At 36.0% G+C, this 26,825-nt stretch overlaps 1 protein-coding gene across 2 annotated transcripts in view; it reads left to right on the forward strand.

Moving 5' to 3' along the window:
* The window catches only part of JAK2 (Janus kinase 2), a 124,254-nt gene that overhangs the window by 43,062 nt on the left and 54,367 nt on the right, over nucleotides 1-26,825 (forward strand). For both annotated transcript variants that reach the window (XM_070375849.1, XM_005891362.3), the window contains exons 4-5: nucleotides 14,786-14,909; nucleotides 25,859-25,976. In XM_070375849.1, coding sequence (XP_070231950.1) covers nucleotides 14,786-14,909; nucleotides 25,859-25,976 — 242 coding nt within the window. The remainder of the gene's footprint in view (nucleotides 1-14,785; nucleotides 14,910-25,858; nucleotides 25,977-26,825) is intronic.

The following is a 26,825-nucleotide window of genomic DNA, read 5'->3' on the forward strand; positions in this document are numbered from 1 at the left end:
TGGGCTCCAAAATCACTGCAGATGGTGACTGCAGCCGTGAACTTAAAAGACGCTTACTCCTTGGAAGGAAAGTTATGACCAACCTAGATGGCATATTCAAAAGCAGAGATATTACTTTGCCAACAAACGTTTGTCTAGTCAAGGCTATGGTTTTTCCTGTGGTCATGTATGGATATGAGAGCTGGACTGTGAAGAAGGCTGAGTGCCGAAGAATTGATGCTTTTGAACTGTGGTGTTGGAGAAGACTCTTGAGAGTCCCTTGGACTGCAAGGAGATCCAACCAGTCCATTCTGAAGGAGATCAGCCCTGGGATTTCTTTGGAAGGAATGATGCTGAAGCTGAAACTCCAGTACTTTGGCCACCTCATGCGAAGAGTTGACTCATTGGAAAAGACTCTGATGCTAGGAGGGATTGGGGGCAGGAGGAGAAGGGGACAACAGAGGATGAGATGGCTGGATGGCATCACTGACTCGATGGACGTGAGTCTGAGTGAACTCCTGGAGTTGGTGAAGGACAGGGAGGCCTGGCGTGCTGCGATTCATGGGGTCGCAAAGAGTCGGACACGACTGAGCGACTGATCTGATCTGATCTGATCTGTTGTTCCATGTCCAGTTCTAACTGTTGTTTCCTGACCTGCATACAGATTTCTCAGGAGGCAGGTTAGGTGGTCTGGTATTCCCAGCTCTTGAGTAATTTTCCACAGTTTATTGTGATCCACACAGTCAAAGGCTTTGGCATAGTCAATAAACCAGAAGTAGATCACTACTATTTGGCATAGTCAATAGAGCAGAAGTTGTATCACTTATCAGTACTTAATTCTTTCATGACTGAATAGTGTTCCATTGCATTGATATACTAGGAGAAGGCAATGGCACCCCACTCCAGTACTCTTGCATGGCCAATCCCATGGACGGAGGAGCCTGGTAGGCTGCAGTGCATGGGGTCCCTAAGAGTCAGACACGACTGAGTGATTTCACTTTCACTTTCCACTTTCATGCATTGGAGAAGGAAATGGCAACCCACTCCAGTGTTCTTGGAGAATCCCATGGACAGCCTGGTAGGCTGCAGTCCATGGGTTCGCACAGAGTTGGACACAACTGAAGCGACTTGGTGGTGGCGGTATTGATATACTACATCTTCTATAACAACTGATCAGTTGATGGACATTTGGACAGTTTCCAACTTTTAGATATCATGAATAATGTTTCTGTTAACATTTGTATACAGGTTTTTGTGTGGATGTATGACATCATTTCTGTTGTGTATAAACCCAGCATTGCTGAGTCAAATGGTAATTCTATGTTTAGCTATTTGAGGCACCCCAAGACTGTTTTTTTCAAAGTGGCTGCATTGTTTAACATTTATGCCTGTAGTGTGCAGGTATCTTCATCATAGTTTAAAAATTTCTTCTCATGATTTTGAGTTACTGTCTAATGTCTTATAATTTCTACCTGTAGCATACTTTTTAGCATTTCTTGTGGAGCTGGCGTTTATCTAAACTTTGTTTATCTTAGAATGTCTTAATTTCTACTTCATCTTTAAAGAATTATTTTGTCAGATATAAAATTCTCATTTGACTTTTTTCTCTTTGAGCTCTTTAATTATGTCATCCAATTTCTTCATGACCATATTGGTTTCTGATGAGAAATTGCTATGAGTCTTACTGAGAATGCCAAATTGAGGATGTAATGAGTCATTTCTTTCTTGCTGTTTTTGATGTTCTCTTTATATTTGTCTTTTGGTGGTTTGATTTTTAATGTGTCTCGGTGTGCATCAGTTTGCATTTATCATCGTGCAATTCATTCACCTTCTTGGATTTGTGTGGTTCATGGTTTTCATCAAATTTGGGAGTTTGGGGCCATTATTTTTAAATATTCTTTCCTTTTCTCTACTTTCTCTTCAAATCTCTGAAATTGTCATAATGTAATGTTGGCAGACTTGAATGTATCCCACAGGTGTATTACTTTTGTCCATCTTTTTTTCTTTTCCCCCTGCTCTTCAGACTAGATAATCTAATTGACTTATCTTTAAGTTAGCTGATTATTTTATTTAAACCTGTTTTTGAAACAGTCCAGTGAATTTTTCATTTCGGGTGTTGTACTTCTTTGTTCCAGATTTTCACTTTTTATACTGTTCATCTTTGTTTACACGTATTTCTCCTGGTTCCTTTAGTTTTTTGTCCATGGCTTCCTTTAGGTCTCTGAGCACATTGAAGGCAGCAAATTAAAATTATTTAATAGTTTTGATTGATTAAATCACTTTATGACTTAATCAATCATTAAGATTGACTCTATTAACTCTAGAGCCATGGACCAGAGTTTCACATTGGGAATACCAGCTGCCATCGCTAAACCCTTCCTGAGCAGAGAGCAAAGTAGAAGTGCTGCTAATTTTTCCCACCATTTTAAAATTGTCTTTTTCCTGACTCAGCAATTGCTTGGTTGTTGCATATCTTTGACTGTTTTCCAGAGTTCTCATGAAATTGATTTCGACAGTTTTTACTGCTTTTTGTTGTTGATTTTATATAGAATATACCGTTTTCACTGATGTCACTCTGCCTTTACTTCTGTAATCATGGTTTATTCTAGTTCTTCAAACATTTATAATGACTGCTTTGAAATTTTGTTAAATCTTACATCTGGGTCTTCTTATAGGCATTGTCTGTTACCTTCCTTTTTTGTGCCCAAGGATTACACTTTCCTGTTTCTTTGCATATCTCATAATTCTTTTGTTAAAAACTGGACATTTTTAGGTAATATAGCACATCCAGATTCTGATTCCTTTGGGGATTTTAAAATTATCCTCCTGTTACTGGTTTTTAAAAAATTTTTTTCTATGGTCACAGGATGTACTCTATATAATTTCAATCCTCTGAAATTTTTTGAGACTTTCTTTGTTACTTAGGTTATCTACTCTCTTGTTTAATGTGTCACATGCATTTGAAAATAGTGTATAGTCTGACTTGCTAGGTGTAGTGTTCTCTAAATGTAAACTAAATTTGGTTAATTTTAAATTTTATATCCTTTGTTTATTTTTGTCTTCTCCCAATTTCTGAGAAATTTTGAATATATGTTTCTCCTTCTGGCTCTTTGTGTTTTTTTGCTTCATGTATTCTATTGAGCCTTGAAATTAGTGGGGCTTCCCTGTCTCTAGATCTGAAGTGGGTCTCTTATAGATAGCCTGTGTATGAGCCTATTTTTTTGTGTCTGTGTCTTTTGTTTGGAGGATTTAATCTGTTAATGTTAAAGGTAATTATCAATATGTGTTTCTTATTGCCATTTCATTAATTGTTTTGGATTTATTTTTGTAGGTGTTTTTCTTCCCCCTCTTTTTGTTCTCTTGAGATTTGATGGCTAACTTTAGTGTTTTGTTTGGATTCTTTTTTCTTTTATGTGTGTGTATCTATTGTAGATTTTTGGTTTGTGGTTACCATGAGGTTTTGTAATAGCAGTCTGTATATAAACAAGATTGTTTTAAGTTGCTGATCTTTTAATATAAACGCATTTCTAATATCCTGCATTTGTGCTCTCCTCACAATTTCTGGTTTTGATATTATATTTCTGTGTGGATGATTTCCTGCCTTTACTGTATATTTGTCTTTACCAGTGAGCTTTTCCATTTACAATTTTGTTGCTAGTTGTGGCCTTTCTTTTCTACTTGAAAAGTTCCTGATGATTTTGCTGAAATGCACCTTGTAATCATAATAAGATTAACAAGAGCTGGTCCTGCCACAGCATTAACTCTGGAAGGGGAAATGTCTGTGGAGACTGACCTCAGTCCTAGGTGGGTCTTTAGGTACTTCTGGTTCCTAGCAACATTATTGATAAGCTGAAACTGACACGAGTTAGTATGTTTATCTCTTTTAAAGTGAGAAATTAACCAAATGACTCTTTTTCTTTGACTTGATCTGACAGTTCCTTTTTGGAGTTTTTGAGGTAGAGTTGTCTGGGTCCTACTCTTTAATACTGACAATTCTGGCCAATTCAGAGATAGTTCAGACATTTACTCATCCAAGGCAATACCCTTGGCGCCATCTAATAGTGGATCATACCCAGTGGGTATGAAGTAATGTCTCATGTTTGTTTTTTGTAAATACTTTATTGATATATAATTCAATTCCATGCATTTAAAGTCATATGTTTCACCCTTAAAAATGTACAGTTCAGTATTTTGTATTATCCTCACAGAGGTGTCCAGCCATCACTACCCTCAAGAAACCCCTGTGCTTATTGGATATCACTTCCTAACTCTCTATTCTTCCCTAGTTACTTAGACAACCACCAGTCTAGTTTCTGTCTCAATAAATTTACTTTTTGTCTCAGTAAATTTGAATCATACAATATTTGGTCTTTTGTTACTGACTTCTTAAGCTCATATAATGTTTATAAGGTTCATTAATGTTGTATCACTTCAATTCAGTTCAGTTCAGTCGCTCAGTTGTGTCTGACCCCATGGACTGCAGCACATGAGGCTTCCCTGTCCATCCCTACCAACTCCCAGAGTTTACTCAAACTCATATCCATTGAGTCGGTGATGCCATCCAACCATCTCATCCTCTGTCATCCCCTTCTCCTCCGCCTTCAGTCTTTCCCAGCATCGGGTCTTTTCCAATGAGTCAGTTCTTTGCATCAGGTGGCCAAAGGTTGGAGTTTCAACATCAACATCAGTCCTTCCAATGAATATTTAGGACTGATTTCCTTTAGGATGGACTGGTTTGATCTCCTTGCTGTCCAAGGGATTCTCAAGAGTCTTCTCCAACAACCACAGTTCAAAAGCATCAATTCTTTGGTGCTCAGCTTTCTTTATAGTCCAACTCTCACATCCATACATGACCACTGGAAAAACCATACCTTTGACTAGACAGACCTTTGTTGGCAAAGTAATGTCTCTGCTTTTTAATATGCTGTCTAGGTTAGTCATATCTTTTCTTCCAAGGAGCAAGCGTCTTTTAATTTCATGGCTGCAGTCACCATCTGCAGTGTTTTTGGAGCCCCCCCCAAATAAAGTCTGTCACTATTTCCCTTGTTTCCCCATCTATTTGCCATAAAGTGATGGGACCAGATGCCATGATCTTCGTTTTCTGAATGTTGAGTTTTAAGGCAGCTTTTCACTCTCCTCTTTCACTTTCATCAAGAGGCTCTTTAGTTTTCTTTGCTTTCTGCCATAAGGGTGGTGTCATCTGCATATCTGAGGTTATTGATATTTCTCCCGGCAATCTTGATTCAGCTTGTGCTTCCTCCAGCCCAGCATTTCACATGATGTACTCTGCATATAACTTAAATAAGCAGGGTGACAATATACAGCCTCAACGTACTCCTTTTCTTATTTGGAACCAGTCTGTTGTTCCATGTCCAGTTCTAACTGTTGCTTCCTGACCTGCATACAAATTTCTCAAGAGGCAGATCAGGTGGTCTGGTATTCCCATCTCTTTCAGAATTTTCCACAGTTTATTGTGATCCACACAGTCAAAGGCTTTGGCATAGTCAATAAAGCAGAAATAGATGTTTTTCTGGAACTCTCTTGCTTTTTCCATGATCCAGCGGATGTTGGCAATTTGATCTCTGGTTCCTCTGCCTTTTCTAAAACCAGCTTGAACACATGGAACAACAGACTGGTTCCAAACAGGAAAAGGAGTTCGTCAAGGCTGTATATTGTCACCCTGTTTATTTAAGTTATATGCAGAGTACATCATGAGAAACACTGGATTGGAAGAAACACAAGCTAGAATCAAGATTGCCGGGAGAAATATCAATAACCTCAGGTATGCAGATGACACCACCGTTATGGCAGAAAGTGAAGAGGAATTAAAAAGCCTCTTGATGAAAGTGAAAGAGGAGAGTGAAAAAGTTGGCTTAAAGCTCAACATTCAGAAAAGATCATGGCCTCTGGTCCCATCACTTCATGGGAAATAGATGGAAACAGTGGAAACAGTGTCAGACTTTATTTTCTGGGCTCAAAATCACTGCAGATGGTGACTGCAGCCGTGAACTTAAAAGACGCTTACTCCTTGGAAGGAAAGTTATGACCAACCTAGATGGCATATTCAAAAGCAGAGATATTACTTTGCCAACAAACGTTTGTCTAGTCAAGGCTATGGTTTTTCCTGTGGTCATGTATGGATATGAGAGCTGGACTGTGAAGAAGGCTGAGTGCCGAAGAATTGATGCTTTTGAACTGTGGTGTTGGAGAAGACTCTTGAGAGTCCTTGGACTGCAAGGAGATCCAACCAGTCCATTCTGAAGGAGATCAGCCCTGGGATTTCTTTGGAAGGAATGATGCTGAAGCTGAAACTCAGTACTTTGGCCACCTCATGCGAAGAGTTGACTCATTGGAAAAGACTCTGATGCTGGGGAGGATTGGGGCAGGAGGAGAAGGGGACAACAGAGGATGAGATGGCTGGATGGCATCACTGACTCGATGGACGTGAGTCTGAGTGAACTCCTGGAGTTGGTGAAGGACAGGGAGGCCTGGCGTGCTGCGATTCATGGGGTCGCAAAGAGTCGGACACGACTGAGCGACTGATCTGATCTGATCTGATCTGTTGTTCCATGTCCAGTTCTAACTGTTGTTTCCTGACCTGCATACAGATTTCTCAGGAGGCAGGTTAGGTGGTCTGGTATTCCCAGCTCTTGAGTAATTTTCCACAGTTTATTGTGATCCACACAGTCAAAGGCTTTGGCATAGTCAATAAACCAGAAGTAGATCACTACTATTTGGCATAGTCAATAGAGCAGAAGTTGTATCACTTATCAGTACTTAATTCTTTCATGACTGAATAGTGTTCCATTGCATTGATATACTAGGAGAAGGCAATGGCACCCCACTCCAGTACTCTTGCATGGCCAATCCCATGGACGGAGGAGCCTGGTAGGCTGCAGTGCATGGGGTCCCTAAGAGTCAGACACGACTGAGTGATTTCACTTTCACTTTCCACTTTCATGCATTGGAGAAGGAAATGGCAACCCACTCCAGTGTTCTTGGAGAATCCCATGGACAGCCTGGTAGGCTGCAGTCCATGGGTTCGCACAGAGTTGGACACAACTGAAGCGACTTGGTGGTGGCGGTATTGATATACTACATCTTCTATAACAACTGATCAGTTGATGGACATTTGGACAGTTTCCAACTTTTAGATATCATGAATAATGTTTCTGTTAACATTTGTATACAGGTTTTTGTGTGGATGTATGACATCATTTCTGTTGTGTATAAACCCAGCATTGCTGAGTCAAATGGTAATTCTATGTTTAGCTATTTGAGGCACCCCAAGACTGTTTTTTTCAAAGTGGCTGCATTGTTTAACATTTATGCCTGTAGTGTGTATAGGTATCTTCATCATAGTTTAAAAATTTCTTCTCATGATTTTGAGTTACTGTCTAATGTCTTATAATTTCTACCTGTAGCATACTTTTTAGCATTTCTTGTGGAGCTGGCCGTTTATCTAAGCTTTTGTTTATCTTAGAATGTCTTAATTTCTACTTCATCTTTAAAGAATTATTTTGTCAGATATAAAATTCTCATTTGACTTTTTTCTCTTTGAGCTCTTTAATTATGTCATCCAATTTCTTCATGACCATATTGGTTTCTGATGAGAAATTGCTATGAGTCTTACTGAGAATGCCAAATTGAGGATGTAATGAGTCATTTCTTTCTTGCTGTTTTTGATGTTCTCTTTATATTTGTCCTTTGGTGGTTTGATTTTTAATGTGTCTCGGTGTGCATCAGTTTGCATTTATCATCGTGCAATTCATTCACCTTCTTGGATTTGTGTGGTTCATGGTTTTCATCAAATTTGGGGAGTTTGGGGCCATTATTTTTTAAATATTCTTTCCTTTTCTCTACTTTCTCTTCAAATCTCTGAAATTGTCATAATGTAATGTTGGCAGACTTGAATGTATCCCACAGGTGTATTACTTTTGTCCATCTTTTTTCTTTTTTCCCCCTGCTCTTCAGACTAGATAATCTAATTGACTTATCTTTAAGTTAGCTGATTATTTTATTTAAACCTGTTTTTGAAACAGTCCAGTGAATTTTTCATTTCGGGTGTTGTACTTCTTTGTTCCAGATTTTCACTTTTTATACTGTTCATCTTTGTTTACACGTATTTCTCCTGGTTCCTTTAGTTTTTTGTCCATGGCTTCCTTTAGGTCTCTGAGCACATTGAAGGCAGCAAATTAAAATTATTTAATAGTTTTGATTGATTAAATCACTTTATGACTTAATCAATCATTAAGATTGACTCTATTAACTCTAGAGCCATGGACCAGAGTTTCACATTGGGAATACCAGCTGCCATCGCTAAACCCTTCCTGAGCAGAGAGCAAAGTAGAAGTGCTGCTAATTTTTCCCACCATTTTAAAATTGTCTTTTCCTGACTCAGCAATTGCTTGGTTGTTGCATATCTTTGACTGTTTTCCAGAGTTCTCATGAAATTGATTTCGACAGTTTTTACGGCTTTTTGTTGTTGATTTTATATAGGAATATACCGTTTTCACTGATGTCACTCTGCCTTTACTTCTGTAATCATGGTTTATTCTAGTTCTTCAAACATTTATAATGACTGCTTTGAAATTTTTGTTAAATCTTACATCTGGGTCTTCTTATAGGCATTGTCTGTTACCTTCCTTTTTTTGTGCCCAAGGATTACACTTTCCTGTTTCTTTGCATATCTCATAATTCTTTTGTTAAAAACTGGACATTTTAGGTAATATAGCACATCCAGATTCTGATTCCTTTGGGGGATTTTAAAATTATCCTCCTGTTACTGGTTTTTTAAAAAATTTTTTTCTATGGTCACAGGATGTACTCTATATAATTTCAATCCTCTGAAATTTTTTGAGACTTTCTTTGTTACTTAGGTTATCTACTCTCTTGTTTAATGTGTCACATGCATTTGAAAATAGTGTATAGTCTGACTTGCTAGGTGTAGTGTTCTCTAAATGTAAACTAAATTTGGTTAATTTTAAATTTTATATCCTTTGTTTATTTTTGTCTTCTCCCAATTTCTGAGAAATTTTGAATATATGTTTCTCCTTCTGGCCCTTTGTGTTTTTGCTTCATGTATTCTATTGAGCCTTGAAATTAGTGGGGCTTCCCTGGTGGCTCAGACGGTAAAGCTTCTGTTCTGCAATGCAGGAGACCAGGGTTTGATCCCTGAGTTGGAAAGATGCCCTGGAGAATGGCTACCCACTCCAACATTCTCGTGTGGACAGTTCCTTGGACCAAGGAGCCTTGTAGGATACAGTCCATGGGTCGCAAAGAGTCAGACAAGACTTTGCGACTGTCCCTTTCACTTTATTAGTGAAACACACATTTAATATTATTATGTCTTCCTGTTGAGATGGCCCTCTTATTACTGTGAAGTGTTCCTTTTTATCTCAACTAATCTTTCTTTTTTTTTTAAGTTTACTTAGTTTAATGCTAATGTTGACTCATCAGGGGTTTTTTTTTTGCCTTGTGTTTTCATGGTGTATCATTTTCCTACTTTTTAGCGTCAACCTGTCTATATCCTTTTGTTTAAATTAGTGTTAGTCACTCAATCATGCCCGACTCTTTGCAACCCTATAGACTATAGCACACCAGACTCCTCTGTCCATGGGATTCTCCAGGCAAGAATTCTGGAGTGGGTTGCCATTTCCTCCTCCAGGGGATTGTCCCAACCCAGGGATAGAACCTGGGTTGTTTAAAGTATGTCCCTTGTAAATAACACAGTTTTCTTCTTAATAATCCAGACTGATATAATATGTATTTTAATTGGCTTATTTACATTTATGTATAATAAAATTACTGATGTGTTTGTGTTTATAACCTTATTTGTTTTTTATTTTATGTATCTTTAGGTTTCCTTCTTTTCTGCCTTTTTTAGGTTGATCAAGTATTTTTCTTTCTTTCTTTTTTTTTTTACTTTATCTCTTCTGTTGGATTTTTTTTTTTGAACTAGTTTTTGTATTTTTCTTTTGGCAGCTACCCTAGATATTATAGTGTACATTTTTTGGTTTATTACAGTCTTAAGCTAGCATGTTATTTTTCAAACAATTTGAGAATTTTATAACAATTTAACTGTATTTACTTCTTTTTGCATTTGGTGTTAGTGATCTATTTTACTTTTGTACACATCACAAACACACAGGTATACAAATTATTATTGGTTTAAATGTTTATTGTTCTTTTACTCTTTCCTATTCATTTGTCATACAGTTCCATGCTTTCATCCATCATCACTTTCCTTCAGCATAAAGAACTCCTTTTAGTATTTCTTGTATTGCAGATCTGCTGGTGACAGATTCCTTCAACTGTTTATCTTTATTTCACTTGAACCTCTTGATACATTTTTTACCTTTGCTCAAGAAAACCAGAGCCAGACAAAAGTTAATGTGATAAAGATATACTTTTTTAAACAGTAGTAAGGAAAGCTACTCCAGTGTAGAAGCGGGCTTAATTCTGAATACAGTCTGAAAAAGTGGAAATTTATAGCCAAGGAACAAGTAGGATGGGGACACTGGGGAATCACAAATTACTGGAGGAGACATCAGGTCTGGGGGGGATTCTTGCTGAGCAGACCATGGTGATCAGATACCAGCTGGGGGATTAAAGGAGTGCAGAATTTGATCAGATATGTCAGAGGTGGCAAAATCTTGCTAAATGGATTTAAGCAGGATTCCTGCTTAAATTGGATTCTTCAAGGAAATAAACTTTTAGGGTCACTTAGGGGAGGGTTCAGAGAAGCCTAATTAAAAGTTGGTCTAGGAAAGAATCTTTGTCAGCACTATACTTTTGTGTTTTCTTGTGGTCTTTACTATCATGCACTTAATTTTTTGTTTTGTAATTCTCTAATGGCTTCTCTGGGTCATCTACGATGAGATGCTTAAAGTTAGGCAATGTTTTCATTTTTGTATTTTCCATACCCATCTTGTGCATATTATAGAATAGAGACTGTTACTATTAGTGGAATGACTGTTCTTGGTCTAAAATGATATGGGATTGAATCACAGTTTTGGTAGTGGCTTAGAAAATAAGAAACATTTTGAATTAATTTTTTATTAAATAAAAATAAGAATAATTTGGACTTAGTGTATAGGGAAAGAAAAGGAGTTAAAAGTGACTTTGAGGTTTCTTTGAATCTATTCAGTATAATGTATATCTCAGACACAGTGTCACTGCCTTTTCTTTCTTCCTGCTGCTGCTAAGTCGCTTCAGTTGTGTCCAACTCTGTGACCCCATTGATGGCAGCCCATCAGGCTCCCCCGTCCCTGGGATCCTCCAGGCAAGAATACTAGAGTGGGTTGCCATTTCCTTCTCCAATGCATGAAAGTGAAAAGTGAAAGTGAAGTCACTCAGTAATGTCTGACTCCTAGCGACCCCGTGGACTGCAGCCTACCAGGCTCCTCTATCCATGGGATTTTCCAGGCAACAGTACTGGAGTGGGGTGCCATCGCCTTCTCTGTTCTTTCTTCCTAGAACAGCCCAATTAACATGAACTAGTTAGAAAAAATGTGAATTAAGTAATAATATATAATTGCCATTTTGGAATAAGATGGTGTGACTAAACATGACGTAAGCACTGTCTTTTGCTTTTGTTTGCTGTGTGACCTACCCATTTTCCTTTAGGGGTGTATCCCCTTGTTCTGACCCTTGTGTGCCAATTTATATGGATACATTTGTTTTCCTATTTTAATACATATAATTAAGGTTTGGAGTCTTCTGTTAAGAAATAATTATTCAGCATTTAAAAAAATCCTGATGTTTCATCAGTATGAGTTCACTTTTCCTGCTTTGTATAATCATAATCACACTATTGTTTGAAAATCATGACATTATCTTGTTCAGAAAAATATCCCTATCATCATATGCTAAGAATAATGGTTCCATATGCAGTTTTATTTGCATGATGACATTTAAACTAAATGACATTTTTTTGCTAAAGTTCTCTTCTTAGTACTCTTTTTTCCAAGGTAATCTCAAATCAGTTCTTTTACATTCCCTTCCTGAGTAATTTCATCTCCCACTGTGTTTCTTTTTTTTTTTTTTTTTGTAATTGGAGTATAATTGCTTTACAAAGTTGTATTAGTTTCTGCTGTACAACAAAGTGAATCAGCTGTGTAGGGCTGAGATATATACATTTCCAATGTGTCTCATATATGTACCTGAAACACTGGCAATGTGACTTATTTTGTGGAAAGAGGTAAGGTAGTGCCTTGTACCTTCTAGATAGAAGAAATATCAAGTTTAAAGCATTTTTTCAGTGCAGAATTAGACTAGATCCAGATGGTACTCAGAGAAAATAATTACGTCTCAAATTATTAGAATAGTATTCTTTCCTGTCATCTTATGATTATTTTAAAGTTTAGAGACTAACAAGCCATTATTCTCTAGTTTCAAAGTGGCATATGTGGTGGACTCTTTGTATTCATTAGTGGCTTTTATCTGTTTTCCCCTTTCCCTTTCTTTTTAACAGGAGGCTTGCTGTTTTTATTTAATGAATTCTTTAAAAGAAAAAAGAAGTTTATTCTCCATTGTACTGTTAGCTTCCTTTTACTTTAGTCCCATCCTGATAACTAGGACCATAATCTTTGGTGAATCCTCCAAGTTTCCTGCATAATCGTGTAACCCTGTGTGCTTAGTTGCTCATTCATGTCTGACTCTTTGCTACCCCATGAACTATAGCCTGCCTGGCTCCTCTGACCATTACATTCTCCAGCAAGAAGACTGGAGTGGGTAGCTATTCTCTTCTCCAGAGGATCTTCCTGACCCGGGGATTGAACCTGGGTCTCCTGCATTGCAGATTCTTTACTGTCTGAGCCACCAGGGAAGCTCCCATATAATCATACGGGGATGCACAACACCCCCTCCCTGTCATACAGAGTCATTAGGATTTTGAGATCATTATTTTATAGTATGGAATCATATTATACACTCTTTATGTGCTTCTTGCTTTTTTCATGAAAACATACATTGTAAAAAATCTGTTCAAACCAACTGCCTTTGTACTAACTCATTCTTTTTATTAAATTTCATAAAGGTCCATGGAATGGATTATACCACCTCAGTTTTTTCTTATTTCCTGCTTTTGAATTTACATTTTATTTCTTTTTAATTTCTTACTACTATACTACATTTTTAGGAGTACCCAGGAGAGATTGCTGGCTTAAAAACACATTTTAAATTTTTACTGACATTGATTTCTCATGACTACTATACAGGTACTACTTTCTCAGAAGTTGTGCTAGTTTACGTTCCTAGCAATTATGCAGTGTAGTTCCCTTTTCACTACAGTTCAGTCAGCACTAGATGCTATCCCTCTTAGGTGAATGGGGATAAAGTGATATTACTTAATTTAAATTTACATTTTCTTCAATACTAATATTTCCATTCTTTCTCTTGCTTTTTAGTCTTGTGGATTTGCTCCACTGTGAATAACTTATTTCCATTTTTTTTCCATTTTCACTTTTAATATTTTTATTTTGCCTTTTGAATCTTGATTTTTATTATAACATATTTCAAGTAATTCTTTGTGTAGAAAGATAAAATACATATCAGTGTGCTCACTACTTCTCAAATTTATCATTTTGTCATTTAACTACAGACTTTTTTCTAATATGTTATCATGATGTCGAAAGTATCACTTAGTCATGTTTGACTGTTTGTGACCCAATGAACTGTAACCTACCAGGCTCCTCTGTCCATGAAATTCTCCAGGCTAGAATACTGGAGTGGGTTGCCATTTCCTTTTCTAGGGGATCTTCCTGACCCAGAGATCAAACTTGGGTCTCCTGCACTGCAGGCAGATTCTCTACTCTCTGAGCCACCATCCTGATGAGTTATATTAATAGATTTTCTTAATTTAGCCATCTCTCCAATCTGCAAATAAATGAACTTTGTCATATTTTTTTCTAAGTAACATTGCTAGATTTTGTTTGCAAATGTTTAATTTAGGATTTTTGAATTTATTTTTGTAAGTGAGATTTATCCTTTTATAATATCTTTGGTTTTGATATCGTGGTCAAACTGAATTTAAAAATGTGTCAGTTTTCCTGTTCTCTTTTTTCTTAGTATTTGTTTCTGATTTAATTGAAATGTGAATAGAAAATATGGTATGTATGACCAGTCTCTGGTATTTTTGGAGACTTGTTTTTAGCCTCCACATGATTGGTATGTACTTGTGTGGGTTCTCTCTGTGTTTGGAAATAATATACATTATTTAATTCTGTGGTTTAAGTGTTCTATATGATTTTTAAAGTTCACTGGCCTTCAGCCTTTTGTTAATGTACCTTCTAAAATTTTTTTGAAAAAAAATCACATATCCTTGCATTTTAAGTTGATGTTTAAAAGTTTTCATTGTACGTTTAAATAGTTCAGAGAATATAATAAAAAGTATATTGTGTAAAACTTGATATTTAAAAATAAAACTGTTTCATTGTTCTTTTTAAAGCACCTGGTGACTCAAATATTTTCGTTATTTGGTACCCTCAGTATTATTTAAAACAATATTGTTGGGTTAACCCAGTATTATTGGGTCAACTTTACTGTACAAGACAACTAAAAAACCTAGGTAAACTGTTTTTTATAATATATTTGAAAGAATCCTAGCAGTCAAATGTTACAATATAGGGGGAAAATATATTTAATTAAGAACTTACTTGTAAGTGGTGTTGAACCAGAAGATTTTGACTGCTGCTGCATTTTGCACAGATTTTAAGAGTTATTGCTTCAGCCCCACTGCAGATTATAGATGTTATTGTAAATGTACTTTAATATCTGTAATAATTTGTTTCTGTTTCTTTGTTAGGAATCACACCTGTATATCACAGTATGTTTGCTTTAATGAGTGAAACAGAAAGGATCTGGTATCCACCCAACCATGTCTTCCATATAGATGAATCAACCAGGCAAAACGTACTCTACAGAATCAGGTACTTTCTCCAGTAAAGTAGTCACTTTTAACTTAATGGTAAAAGGCAAAGTGGGAGAAATTACCAACCATACTTTTTAATTGCAAGGTCTTTAGTATCGGAGACCAGAACCAATTAGCATCTAATCTTCATTTGGGCTTCCCAGGTGGTACTAGTGGAAAAGAACCCACCTGCCAATGCAGGAGATGTAAGAGACATGGGTTTGATCCCTGGGTTGGGAAAAATCTCCTGGACTGGCAACCCAGTCCAGTATTCTAGCCTGGAGAATCTCATGGACAGAGGAGCCTGGTGGACTACAGTCCATAAGATGGTAGAGTCTGACACTACTAAAGCAACTTAGTATGCACGCACACACTTCTTCTTTTAAGAGTCTCTTTCCCCACTAGATAAAGTGTTCATACATGCTCTTTTACTAGAATGCTCTGAGAATAAAGCTGTTTTGGTAGGGTGCTACTTTTCCACTTAAGACTATAAGTAAAATTTGAAAAGGATAAGAATGACCTTTACTTGAAAAATCCTAAATGTTTGGAATACTGATAATTTCTCAGAAAACTTGATGTTTTATATAATAATCTGTGATCTCACATCCATTCTTTTTAAAAACTTTTTTCAGTTGAAGTGAGAGATGGATAAGATTTTGCCAGTGATTATTTACAACCTCAAATTACAAATTGTGTAATAATTTTTGGTGATATGTAATACCAATTTAGAGAAATCCAGAGGTATTTTATGATTTAAAAGGATGAAACAAAGAAATAAGTCCAGTCTGTTCTTACTTCTGAATCTGAAATAGATCAGTTCCATAGAGAGTTAGTGTTGCATAGTAAAACATGACCATGAACTCATTCATGATTATAAAAAGGAAAGAAAACCTTAGTAAACTAAAAGTTAAGAGAGACATTCATACCATGATTAAAGGATATCTGCAAAAACCATGTGGCAAATAATATTCTTAAATGATAAAATATTAGCATCATTCTCTTCTAAAGTCAGGAATAAGATAAAAAGCAAAGATAACATGTATATAGTTATCTACTTGTATATAGGATTTTGGTGGAGTTCCTAACCAATACAGTAAAACAGGAACAATATTTCATAATTGAGAACAAAGAAGGAAAAAGTCATTATTTGGAAATGATATGATTATTAACAAAAAAATATGAGCAAATCTACAGGCATCCGTAATAACCATTCAGCCCAAGGCTGTATTTATGGGATCAGTATGTTAAGTACCATAAACAAACAGAAAGGAGGTCACTTAAAATAAAGACTAATAAAAGCAAAAAAACATAAGGTACTTAAAATTAAACCTATTCAAATTTATTAAGACTTTAATGCAGGTTTTAAGACTTTTCAAATTTGTGTTATTTAAAGAAGCAGAGTAATATGCAACATATGTTTCACAGAATATCAGTATCTTATTAAGAATATTTTCTTTATCAATTTCTATAATTTCTTTCTGTAATCAGCAAGTAGTGTATCTTTTTATTTTAAAATGTCTGTAGAGCAGTAATCTGCAGTCTTTTTCTATAAGAAGTCAGATAGTAAATATTTTAGGCGTTGTGGGGAATAGTTTGCTGATCTCTTCTAAAGAATTAAAAAATGTTTCCCTTATCAAATTCACGACTTCCTCCTACTTTTAAATTAAGGGAGCACATATGCACTGCTACCTATAATCACAAGTACTAAGGATAATGTAACCAGAAACTGCCCCAAAGAGATTTTATATAATTTTTAAAAATTCTGCCTGTCTGTGGTTTAGAGGCTCTTCTTCATTTCCTTTATTACATATTTATGGGTTATTTCAGAATCAACATAAAAGAGCAACAATTATTAAACTGTGTTGGAGAACTTATAATGTATAAAGATGTGATTTATATGACAAATATAGAATAAAGGGAATGAAAGAGAGTTTTGTATTGTATTAAAATAAAGTTGATATTAATAAGAACTAGATTGTTTAAGTTACAATGTCTTTTGTAATTCTCCGAGAGACTTATATGCCAAAATTCAAAAATATATAGTAAAAGATAAAGTAAGAGACTTAATGTATTAATAATACACTAGAAACTTAATGTGTTAATAATATACTAGAAAATATCTATAGCAATAATGAAACAAATGAACAAAAAGACAAAAAAATCCTAGTAGAAGCAAGATGACAGACATAATACTTTATTAACAGTAATAGCCTTAAGTGTAAATGAATTAAACTCTTAAAAGGCAGAGACTGAATAACTCAATTTTTAAAAAATACATGTTACATCCTATCTATAAGAGGCACACTTTGCACTCAAAAACACAAATAATTTAAAAGTAAAGGATTGAAGAAGATATACCAGGCATTGAGTAACCAAAGGAGAGTTGAGAAGCTATATTATCAAGCAAAGTTGATTATAAGATATATGTTGTTGCTAGAGGTAGGGGAGGGACATTTTATAATGATCAAGGAGTTTATCCATTAGGAAGCATAATATTTGCTTGTAATTACTATAAGTTGGATCCAACTACAGAGCTCCAAAATAAATGAAGCAACAATGAAAAAATTAAAAGGAAAACTGGACAGTTCAACAATAATAGTTGGAGACTTCAATGCCTCACTTTCAGTAACGGACAGAACAACCAGACTGAAGATCAATCTGCATGGAAATAGAAGACTTGAACAACACTGTAAACTAGCTAGACATACAAACATAGAACACTGTACCTAATGACAGGACAGTGCATATTCTCTTCAAGTGCATAGGAAATATTCTCCAGGTTAGACCATATGTTAGTCCATCAAATGAATCTCAGTAAATTTACAAATATTGAAATCATACAAAGTATGTTCTCTGACCACTGTGGAAGTAAATTAGAACTCATTAACAGTAGGAAAACTGGGCAGTTCACAAATATGTGGTAATTGACACTATTCTAAATAAATAATGGGTCAAAGAAGAAATCACAAAGGAAAATAGAAAATATTTTGATATAACTGGAAATGAAAACGGATCATGTGGAAACTTAGGGTGAGTGAGTGAAGTCACTCAGTCATGTCCGACTCTTTGTGACCCCATGGACTGTAGCCTACCACGCGCCTCCATCCATGGAATTTTCCAGGCAAGAGTACTGGAGTGGGTTGCCATTTCCTTCTCCAGAGGATCTTCCTGACCCAGGGATTGAACCTGGTTCTCCTGCATTGTAGGCAGATGCTTTACCATCTGAGCCTTAGGGTATGCAGCTAAAAACCATGCTTTAAAGTAAATTCATAGTTGTAAAAACTATATTAAAAAAGTTCTCAAATCAATAACATTCCATTTTAACAAAGTAGAAAAAGAAGAGTAAATGAAACTGAAAGCAAGTTAAAGAAAGGAAATAATAAAGATCAGAGTAGAGATAAATGAAATAGAGGATAGAAAAACAAGAGAAAATGAGGAAACCAAAAGTTGGTTGGTTCCTTGAAAAGATCAACAGTATCAGTAAAGCTTTAACTAGATAGAGAGAGAAGCTTAAATTATTAAAATCAGGAATAAAAGAGGTAATATTACTGTGACCTTACAGAAATAAAAAGGATTATAAGAAACAGCTGTATGCCAACAAACTACATAACCAAGATGAAATAGAAAAATGCTTAGAAAGACACAAACTATAGAACTGACAAAGAAATAGAACATGTGAATTGACCTTAACAAGTAAAGAAATAGAATTCAATTAGTAATTAAAAAACAACAAATAAAACAAAAAGCTTTGCACAAGGAGAGCCCAGATCCAAGTGGCTTTACTGGTGAATTCTATTAAACTTTTAAGGATATGTTGATACTTTGTTGTTGTTCAGTTGGTAAATCTTGTCCAACTTTGTGACCTCATGGACTGTAGCTTGCCAGGCTCCTCTGCCCCTCCTCTATTTCCCAGAGTTGGCTCAGGTTCATGTCCATTGAGTCAGTGATGCTATCTAACCATCTTATCCTCTGCTGTCCATTTCTCCTTTTGCCTTCAATCTTTCCCAAAATTAGGGTCTTTTCCAGTGAGTCGGCTTTTCACATCGCGTGGCCAAAGTATTAAGCTTCAGCTTCAGCAGCATTCCTTCCAGTGAATATTTAAGGTTGATTTCCTTTAGGATTTACTGGTTTGATCTTCTTGCAGTCCAGGGAACTCTCAAGAGTCTTCTCCAGCACCACAATTCAAAAGCATCAATTCTTCTGTACTCAGCCTTCTTTATGGTCTGCCTCTCACATCCTTACATAACTACTGGAAAAACCATAGTTTTGACATGCGGACCTTTGTTGGCAAAGTGATGTCTTTGCTTTTTAATATGCTCTCTAGGTTTGTCATAGCTTTCATTTCAAGGAGCGAGCGTCTTTTAATTTCATAGCAGCAGTCACCATTTACAGTGATTTTGGAGCCCAAGAGAATAAAATCTATCACTGTTTATACTTTTTCTTCTTCTATTTGCCATGAAGTGATGCGACCGGATGCCATGACCTTAGTATTTTGAATGTTGAGTTTCAAGTCAGTTTTTTCACTCTTTTCTTTCACCTTCGTCAAGAAGGTCTTTACTTCCTCTTCACTTTCTGCCATTAGAGTGGTATTATCTGCATATCTGGGGTTGTTGATATTTCTCTCAGCAATCTTGATTCCAGCTGTGATTCATCCAGCCCAGCATTTCACATAATGTACTCTGCATAGAAATTAAATAAGCAGGGTGACAATATACAGCCTTGTCATATTCCTTTTCTGGTTTTGAACCAGTCACTTGTTCCATGTCCAGATCTGACTGTTGCTTCTTGACCTGCAGACAGAATTCTCAGGAAACAGATAAGATGGTCTGCTACTCCCTTCTGTTTAAGCACTTTCCACAGTTGTGATCCACACAGTCAAAGGCTTTAGCATAGTCAATGCAGCAGAAGTAGATGCTTTTCTGAAATTCCCTTGCTTTCTTGATAGTCCAGCGAATGTTGGCAATTTGATCTCTGGTTCCTCTGCCTTTTCTAAACCCAACTTGTACAGCTGGAAATTCTCAGCTCATGTACTCCTAAAGCCTAGCTTGAAGGATTTTGAGCATAATCTTGCTAGCATGTGAAATGAATGGAATTGTATGATAGTTGGAACTTTCTTTGGCATTGCCCTTCTTTGTCATTAGAATGAAAACTGAACTTTTCCAGTCCAGCAGCCATGGCCGAGTTTTCCAAATTTGTTGACATGTTGAGTATAGTACTTTAATAGCATCATCTTTTAGAATTTTAAATAGCTTAGCTGGAGTTTTGTCACCTCCACTAGCTTTGTTCGTAGTAATGCTTTCTAAGGCCCACTTGACTTCCCACTCCAGGATGTCCAGCTCTAGGTGAATGACCACACCATCATGGTTTTCTGGCTCATTAAGACCTTTGTTGTATAGTTCTTCTGTGTATTCTTGCCATTTCTTCTTAATCTCTTCTGCTTCTGTTAGGTCCTTATTGTTTCTGTTCTTTATTGTGCCCATTCTCGCGTGAAATGTTCCCTTTATGGTTTTGGTCACTGCCTCATATACAATGTTACAAAACTCTGCCTGTAGTTCTTCACATACTCTACCAGATCTGCTCCCTTGAATCTATTTGTCACCTCCACTGTATAATCATAACAGATGTGATTTAGGTCATACTTGAATGACCTAATAATTTTCCCTACTTTTTTCAATTTAAGCTTAAGTTTTACAGTAAGAAGTTCATGATCTGATCCACAGTCAGCGCATGATCTGATCCACAGTCAGCGCCAGGTCTCCCTTTTTTTTTTTTTTAAACTGACTGTATAGAGCTTCTCCATCTTTAATTGTGAAGAACATAATCACTCCAGTTTCAATAGTGACACTCTGGTGATGTCCATGTGTAGAGTCATCTCTTGGGTTGTTGAAAGAGGGTGTTTGCTAATGATCACTGTGTTCTCTTGACAAAACTGTGGTAGCCTTTGCCCTGCTTCATTTTGTACTATAAGGCCAAACTTGCCTGTTATTTCAGGTATCTCTTGACTTCCTGCTTTTGCATTCCAATCTCCTGTGATGAAAAGGACATCATTTTTGTGTGTTAGTTCTAGAAAGTGTTATAGGTCTTCATAGAAATGATCAGTTTCTGCATCAGTGGTTAGGACATACACTTGGATTATAGTGATGTTGAATGGGTTGCTTTGGAAACAAAGGTCATTCTGTTGTTTTGAAGATTGCACCCAGGTACTGTATTTTGGACTCTTGTTGATTATGAGCTCTATTTCATTTCTTCTAAGGAATTCTTTCCCACAATAGATATAATGGTCATCTGAGTTAAATTCACCCATGACTGTCCATTTTAATTCACTGATTTTGATTCCTAAGATGTACTTGTTCAGTCTTGCCATCTCCTGTTTTATTATGTCTAATTCACTTTGATTCATGAACCTAACATTCCAGATTCATATGCAGTGTTGTTCTTTACTGCATTGGACTTTACTTTCACCATGAGACACATCCACAGCTGTATGCTATTTCTTGTATGGCCCAGCTACTTCATTCTTACTGGAGCTAATAGAAATTGCCCTCTACTCTTTCCAAGTAATATACTGGGCACCTCCTGACCTGGGTAGGGGTTGGCTCATATTCTGTTGGTATATATTTTTGCTTTTTCATACTGTCCATGGGGCTTTCCAGGCAAGAATACTTGAGTAGGTTGCCATTACCTCTTCCAGTTGACCATGATTTGTCAGAACTCTCCACTATGACCCCTCCTTCTTGGGTTACCATGCATGCCATGGCTCATAGCTTCATTGAGTTATACAAGTCCCTTCACTGTGACAAGACTGTGATCCATGAAGGGGAATGTTGATACTGAAAGAAGTGAAAGTGTTAATCGTTCAGTCGTGTCCAACTCTTTGCCCCCGATGGATTGTAGCCTTGTCAGGCTCCTCTGTCTATGGGGTTCCCCAGGCAGGAATATTGGAGTGGGTTGCCATTTCCTTTTCCAGGGGATCTTTCCTGACCCCAGGGATCAAACCCAGGTCTCCTGCATTGTAGTCACATTCTTTACCATCTGAGCCACCAGGGAAACCCCTGTTAGTTATTCCCAAAAAGTGAAAAGGAGGAAACACTTCCCAACTCATTCCATAAGTTCTCCATTACTCTAATACCAAATCCAGACAAAGAAGTCCAAAAAATAAGAAAGCTACAGACCAATGTCTTTTATAAACATAGGTGTAAAAATCATCAAGAAAATACTAGCAAACCAAATCCACCTATATATAAAAAGGATTAAATATTGACCAGGTAGAGATTATCCTAGGATATTGCTTTAACATCTCAAAATCAGTATAATGTACCATATTAGAATAAAGAGCCAAAGCATATCTTAATAAACATGGAAGAAAAACTTTTAATAGAATCTAATATTCTGTTGTAATCAAAATACTAAACACAACAGGAATGGACTGGAACTTCCTCAGTATGATAAAGGATCTGTGAAAAACTCCAAAGCTAATCTAATACTTGATAGTGAAAAGCTTAATGCTTTCTTCCAAAGATCAAAAACAAGACCAGAATATCTGCTGTCACCACTTCTGTTGAACACTGTAGAACAGATTCTAGACAGGGAAATATGTCAAGGAAAACAAATACAGGGCATCTGTATTGGAAAAGAAGAGATAAAACTCTCTATTCCCAGATATTAGGATCTAGTATATGTGAAATCCTAAGAAATTAATAAACTATTAGAACTAATAAAAGAGCTCAGCCTGGTTGTAAGATAGAAATTCAAAGTGTTGTATTTCTGTATGCTAGGAATTATAGTACAAATGTGAAATTAATAAAATTCCATTTACAATAGCATAAAAGAATACTTTGATTTAAACCTAACAAAAGAATTGCAGAATTTGTACACTTAGAAATATAAAATATCATTGAAGGAAATTAGAGAAACACCTAAATAAATGGAAAACTGTCTCATGTTTGTGTATAGGAAGATTTAATACGGCAATAGTCCCATCATCAAGCTTTATTTTCAGTGTGATCTCCACTGAAATTCTGTGTTTATTCTAGAAATTGACAGATAATCATAAAATTTGTGAAAAATTAGAGTCTTGAAAAAGAGCAAAGTAGGAAGATTCACATTTCTTATTTCAAAACTTAGTCCACAATCATAGTTATTAAGACTGTTGTACTGACTTCAGGTTAGGTATATACATTAATGGAATAAATTGAAAGTCCAAAAATAATCTCTCATATTATGGTAGTAGACTTTAGGCAAGGGTGCCGTGACAATTCATGGGGAAAGAATAGTCTTTTCTACAATGATTCTGGGACAACTGAATATCCACATGTAGAGTAATAAACTTAGACCACCAATTTACACCATTGACCAAAAAGTAACTTAAAATGGATCATAGACCTTAATTTAGTGGCTAAAACTATAAAATTCTTAGCAGAAAACATAGGACTGTATCTTTGTGTACTTAAAGTAGGCAGTGATTTCAATATGGCACCAAAAGCGTAAGCAACAACAAAATAGGTTAGTTGGGATTCATCAACATATGTTTGTGCATCAAAGGATACTGACAAGAATGTGAAAAGAGAACCCACAGAATGGAAGAAAATGTTTGTAAATCATGTATCTGACAGATACCTTATATCTATAATATGTAAAGAACTCTAACAGCTCAGTATAATGACAAATAACCCAGTTAAAATAAATGGGCCAAGTTTTGAATAGCCCTTTCTCTAAAGAAAACATTCAAAGGATCAAAAATCATGTGAAAAGATACTCAACATCATTACTCATTAGAGAAATGTAAATCGGAACCACAGTGGGATATCATTTACCCACTAGAATGGCAAGCATTAAAAAGATGGACAGTAATTATCAGTTTTTCAAATTAACTCTTATTAAGTGGGACACAGTGTACCAGATACATTTCAACAATAAACTGCAAAAGGAATTGAAGCAGAAAAGTTTATTACTCACTGGTCCTTGAGGACATACCAGCATGCCTTAAGGTGTCACATGGAAGAGTTAAGGCACACTGCAGATAGAGTCAGCCCTGGAGTACATGCCTTTATTAGGGTTTGTGGGTGAGTGCTCCTGGACTAAGGCTAGACTCATTTCAAAAGAGCTGGGTTTTGGTAAGCCATATGGGCGTCCACTGAAGAGGCACATAGGGATGGGCATGGAGAGGCAGGGATGACTATGGATCGCAAAGGCTATTGGGGAAATTGTATCAGGAACTTGTAATTGCTTGCGACTCTGCAAATTTCTATCTGGAGCGTGCATTTGTGTGGGGATTAATGTCAGTTTAAGGTCCGTATAGAGTCGGACACGACTGAGCGACTGATCTGATCTGATCTGAAGGTCCGTATAGGATTCTTGAGCAAACAAAATGAATGCTGAGTCGGCAGTACCATAGAAAAATTCAGCTTAAACTCTTCCACCCAAGTGTTGGCAAGGATGTGACCTATTGGGGCACTCATAAATTTTTGTTAGAAGTATAAAATAATCCAGCTGCTTTGAAAGAGAGTTTGGCTACTCCTTAAAAAGATAAACATAAAATTTCATATGATTCAGCAGTGCCATCCAGGTATATATGCAAGAGAAATGAAAATATACATCCTCAGGAAAAAAAAAAACTTGTATATAATTATTAATAACAACATTATTCACAACAGCAAAAAGGTGGAAACAAACCAAATGTCCATAAATTGGTGAACAGTTAATCAAAATGTGATACATCCATACAATGAAAATCTAACTGGGCAATGAAAAGAAATGAAGTACTGACATATGCTATAAATATGGGTGATCCTTGAAAACATTATGCTAAGTGAAAAAAGGTAGAAAAATCCACATTATATGATCCCATTTATATAAAATGTCTAGAATAGATAAATTTATAGAGACAGAGTAATAGTAACTTAGGGCTGGGGAGTAGATATGGGTGGCTTGGGTATGACTGCTAGTGAGAATGGAATTTCTTTTATGGAAGATAAATATGTTCTAAGTTAGGTTGTGGTGATATTTGTACAGTGCCTTGAATATACTAAAAACATTGAACTTTTAATGAAGTATGTCTCAGTAGAGCTGTGAAAGCAGTATAGAAATTTTTTTGTTTCTTTGAAGGACAAGTTTGTCACATCCATTTTTTTAAAAAATTGAAGTATAGTTGATTTACAATGTTGTGCTAGTTTCTGGTGTTCAGCAAAGTGATTCAAGTTATACATATTTATGTATATTGTTTTTTATATTCTTTTCCATTATGGCTTATTACAGGATATTGAATATCCCTGTGCTATACAGTAGGACCTGGTTGTTTATCCATTCTATATATAATAGTTTGTATCTGCTAACTGCAAACTCTCGATCCAGCCTTCCCCCACTCCCCTATCCCTTTGGCAACCACAAGTCTGTTATCTCTGTCTGTGAGTCTGTTTCTATTTCATAGATAAGTTCATTTGTGTCATATTTTAGAGTCCACATATAAGTGATATCATGTGGTGTTTGTCTTTCTCTTTCTTTATGACTTTGCTTAATAAGATAATCTCCGGGTGCATCCATGTAGCTGCCAGTGGTATTATTTCATTCTTTTTAATGTAATCTCCATTTTTAAAAAGAAGACACAATTGTTTTCACACCAAATTTAACATTTTCATATTCTTCCATTGATGTTTCTAGAATTATATTAAAATTTTTTTGTTAATGTTTTATTTCTACATTCCTCTATTTTCTGTTATTGCTTCTTTGAAATAACAGATTGAAGAAGGCAGATTATGAATTTTAAACTTATGTTTCTTATATTTTCTGCCTATATTATTACTGTGGTTTTATCCGTATTTTCTTTTATCCTCACTTTATATTTAACACTCTTGATTGTGTTTTCTGATTATGGAATAATACCTTCTGGTAGACTGGAACTGGTTGTATATACACAGTATATCTGTTTTAGAACTGTTTGGAGGCTGACTGAATATTTTAACTGTCTTGTAGATTTTACTTCCCTTACTGGTATTGTAATGGCAGCAACAGAACCTATCGACATGGAATAGCTCGAGGTGCTGAAGCTCCTCTTCTTGATGACTTTGTCATGTCTTACCTTTTTGCTCAGGTATGATTATATTATCTTCATTGTACATGTGTTAAATTATAAATATCTTGCTGTATAGTATATTTCTTGATCAGGAAATTATTCGCATGTGGGAAAATTGATGCTCTGTATGCATAGCAGGTGCAGAGAGGTAACAAAATTGAGTCTTTTATCACTAATTTTTAATCCCATAGCTTTTGGATGTATGTGCATTTGTGCCAAGTCATATCCGACTCTTTGCTGCGACTCCATGGACTGTAGCCCGCCAGGCTCCTCTGTCAATGGAGTTTCCTAGGCAAGAATACTGGAGGGGGCTGCCATTTCCTACTCCAAGGGATCTTCCCGACCCAGGGATCGAACCGGCGTCTCTTGTGTTTCCTGCATTGGCAAGCAGATTCTTTACCACTGATGCCACCTAGGAAGCCCATGGCTTATGGATAATAGACTCTAAATTATAAAGATTCCTAGAATTGGCCCTTTTGAATTTTCTTTTTATTTTAGTGCTTTAAATCATTTTAAGAATTTCACAAAGTTTGGACTGAGTTTTACAGCATGATTCATGTAGAGAGACCTAAGTGGCTGGAATATAGGACAGTGAAATTTCTTTAGAGGGATTTTAAAGAAATTCCTAAACAGTTTCAGACTTTTATTAGTGGGTAGCGAAATGTAAAGAAAGTAAGTAACTGCATAAAAAGCAAACTATCAATATACAGCAGTATATGTAGCCCCTCACAGGAGGGGAGCTGTTTGTTGATACTTAGCCTGAAAACTGTGTTCCAGTTACTTGTTTATTAATACTGTTTGATTTTTGTGGTGTTTTGGAACATTTTAAAATGCTTTCTTGTTTATAACCTGATTTAAACAGTAATT

Source organism: Bos mutus, chromosome 8 (assembly GCF_027580195.1).
Source record: "Bos mutus isolate GX-2022 chromosome 8, NWIPB_WYAK_1.1, whole genome shotgun sequence".
Lineage (NCBI taxonomy): Eukaryota > Metazoa > Chordata > Mammalia > Artiodactyla > Bovidae > Bos > Bos mutus.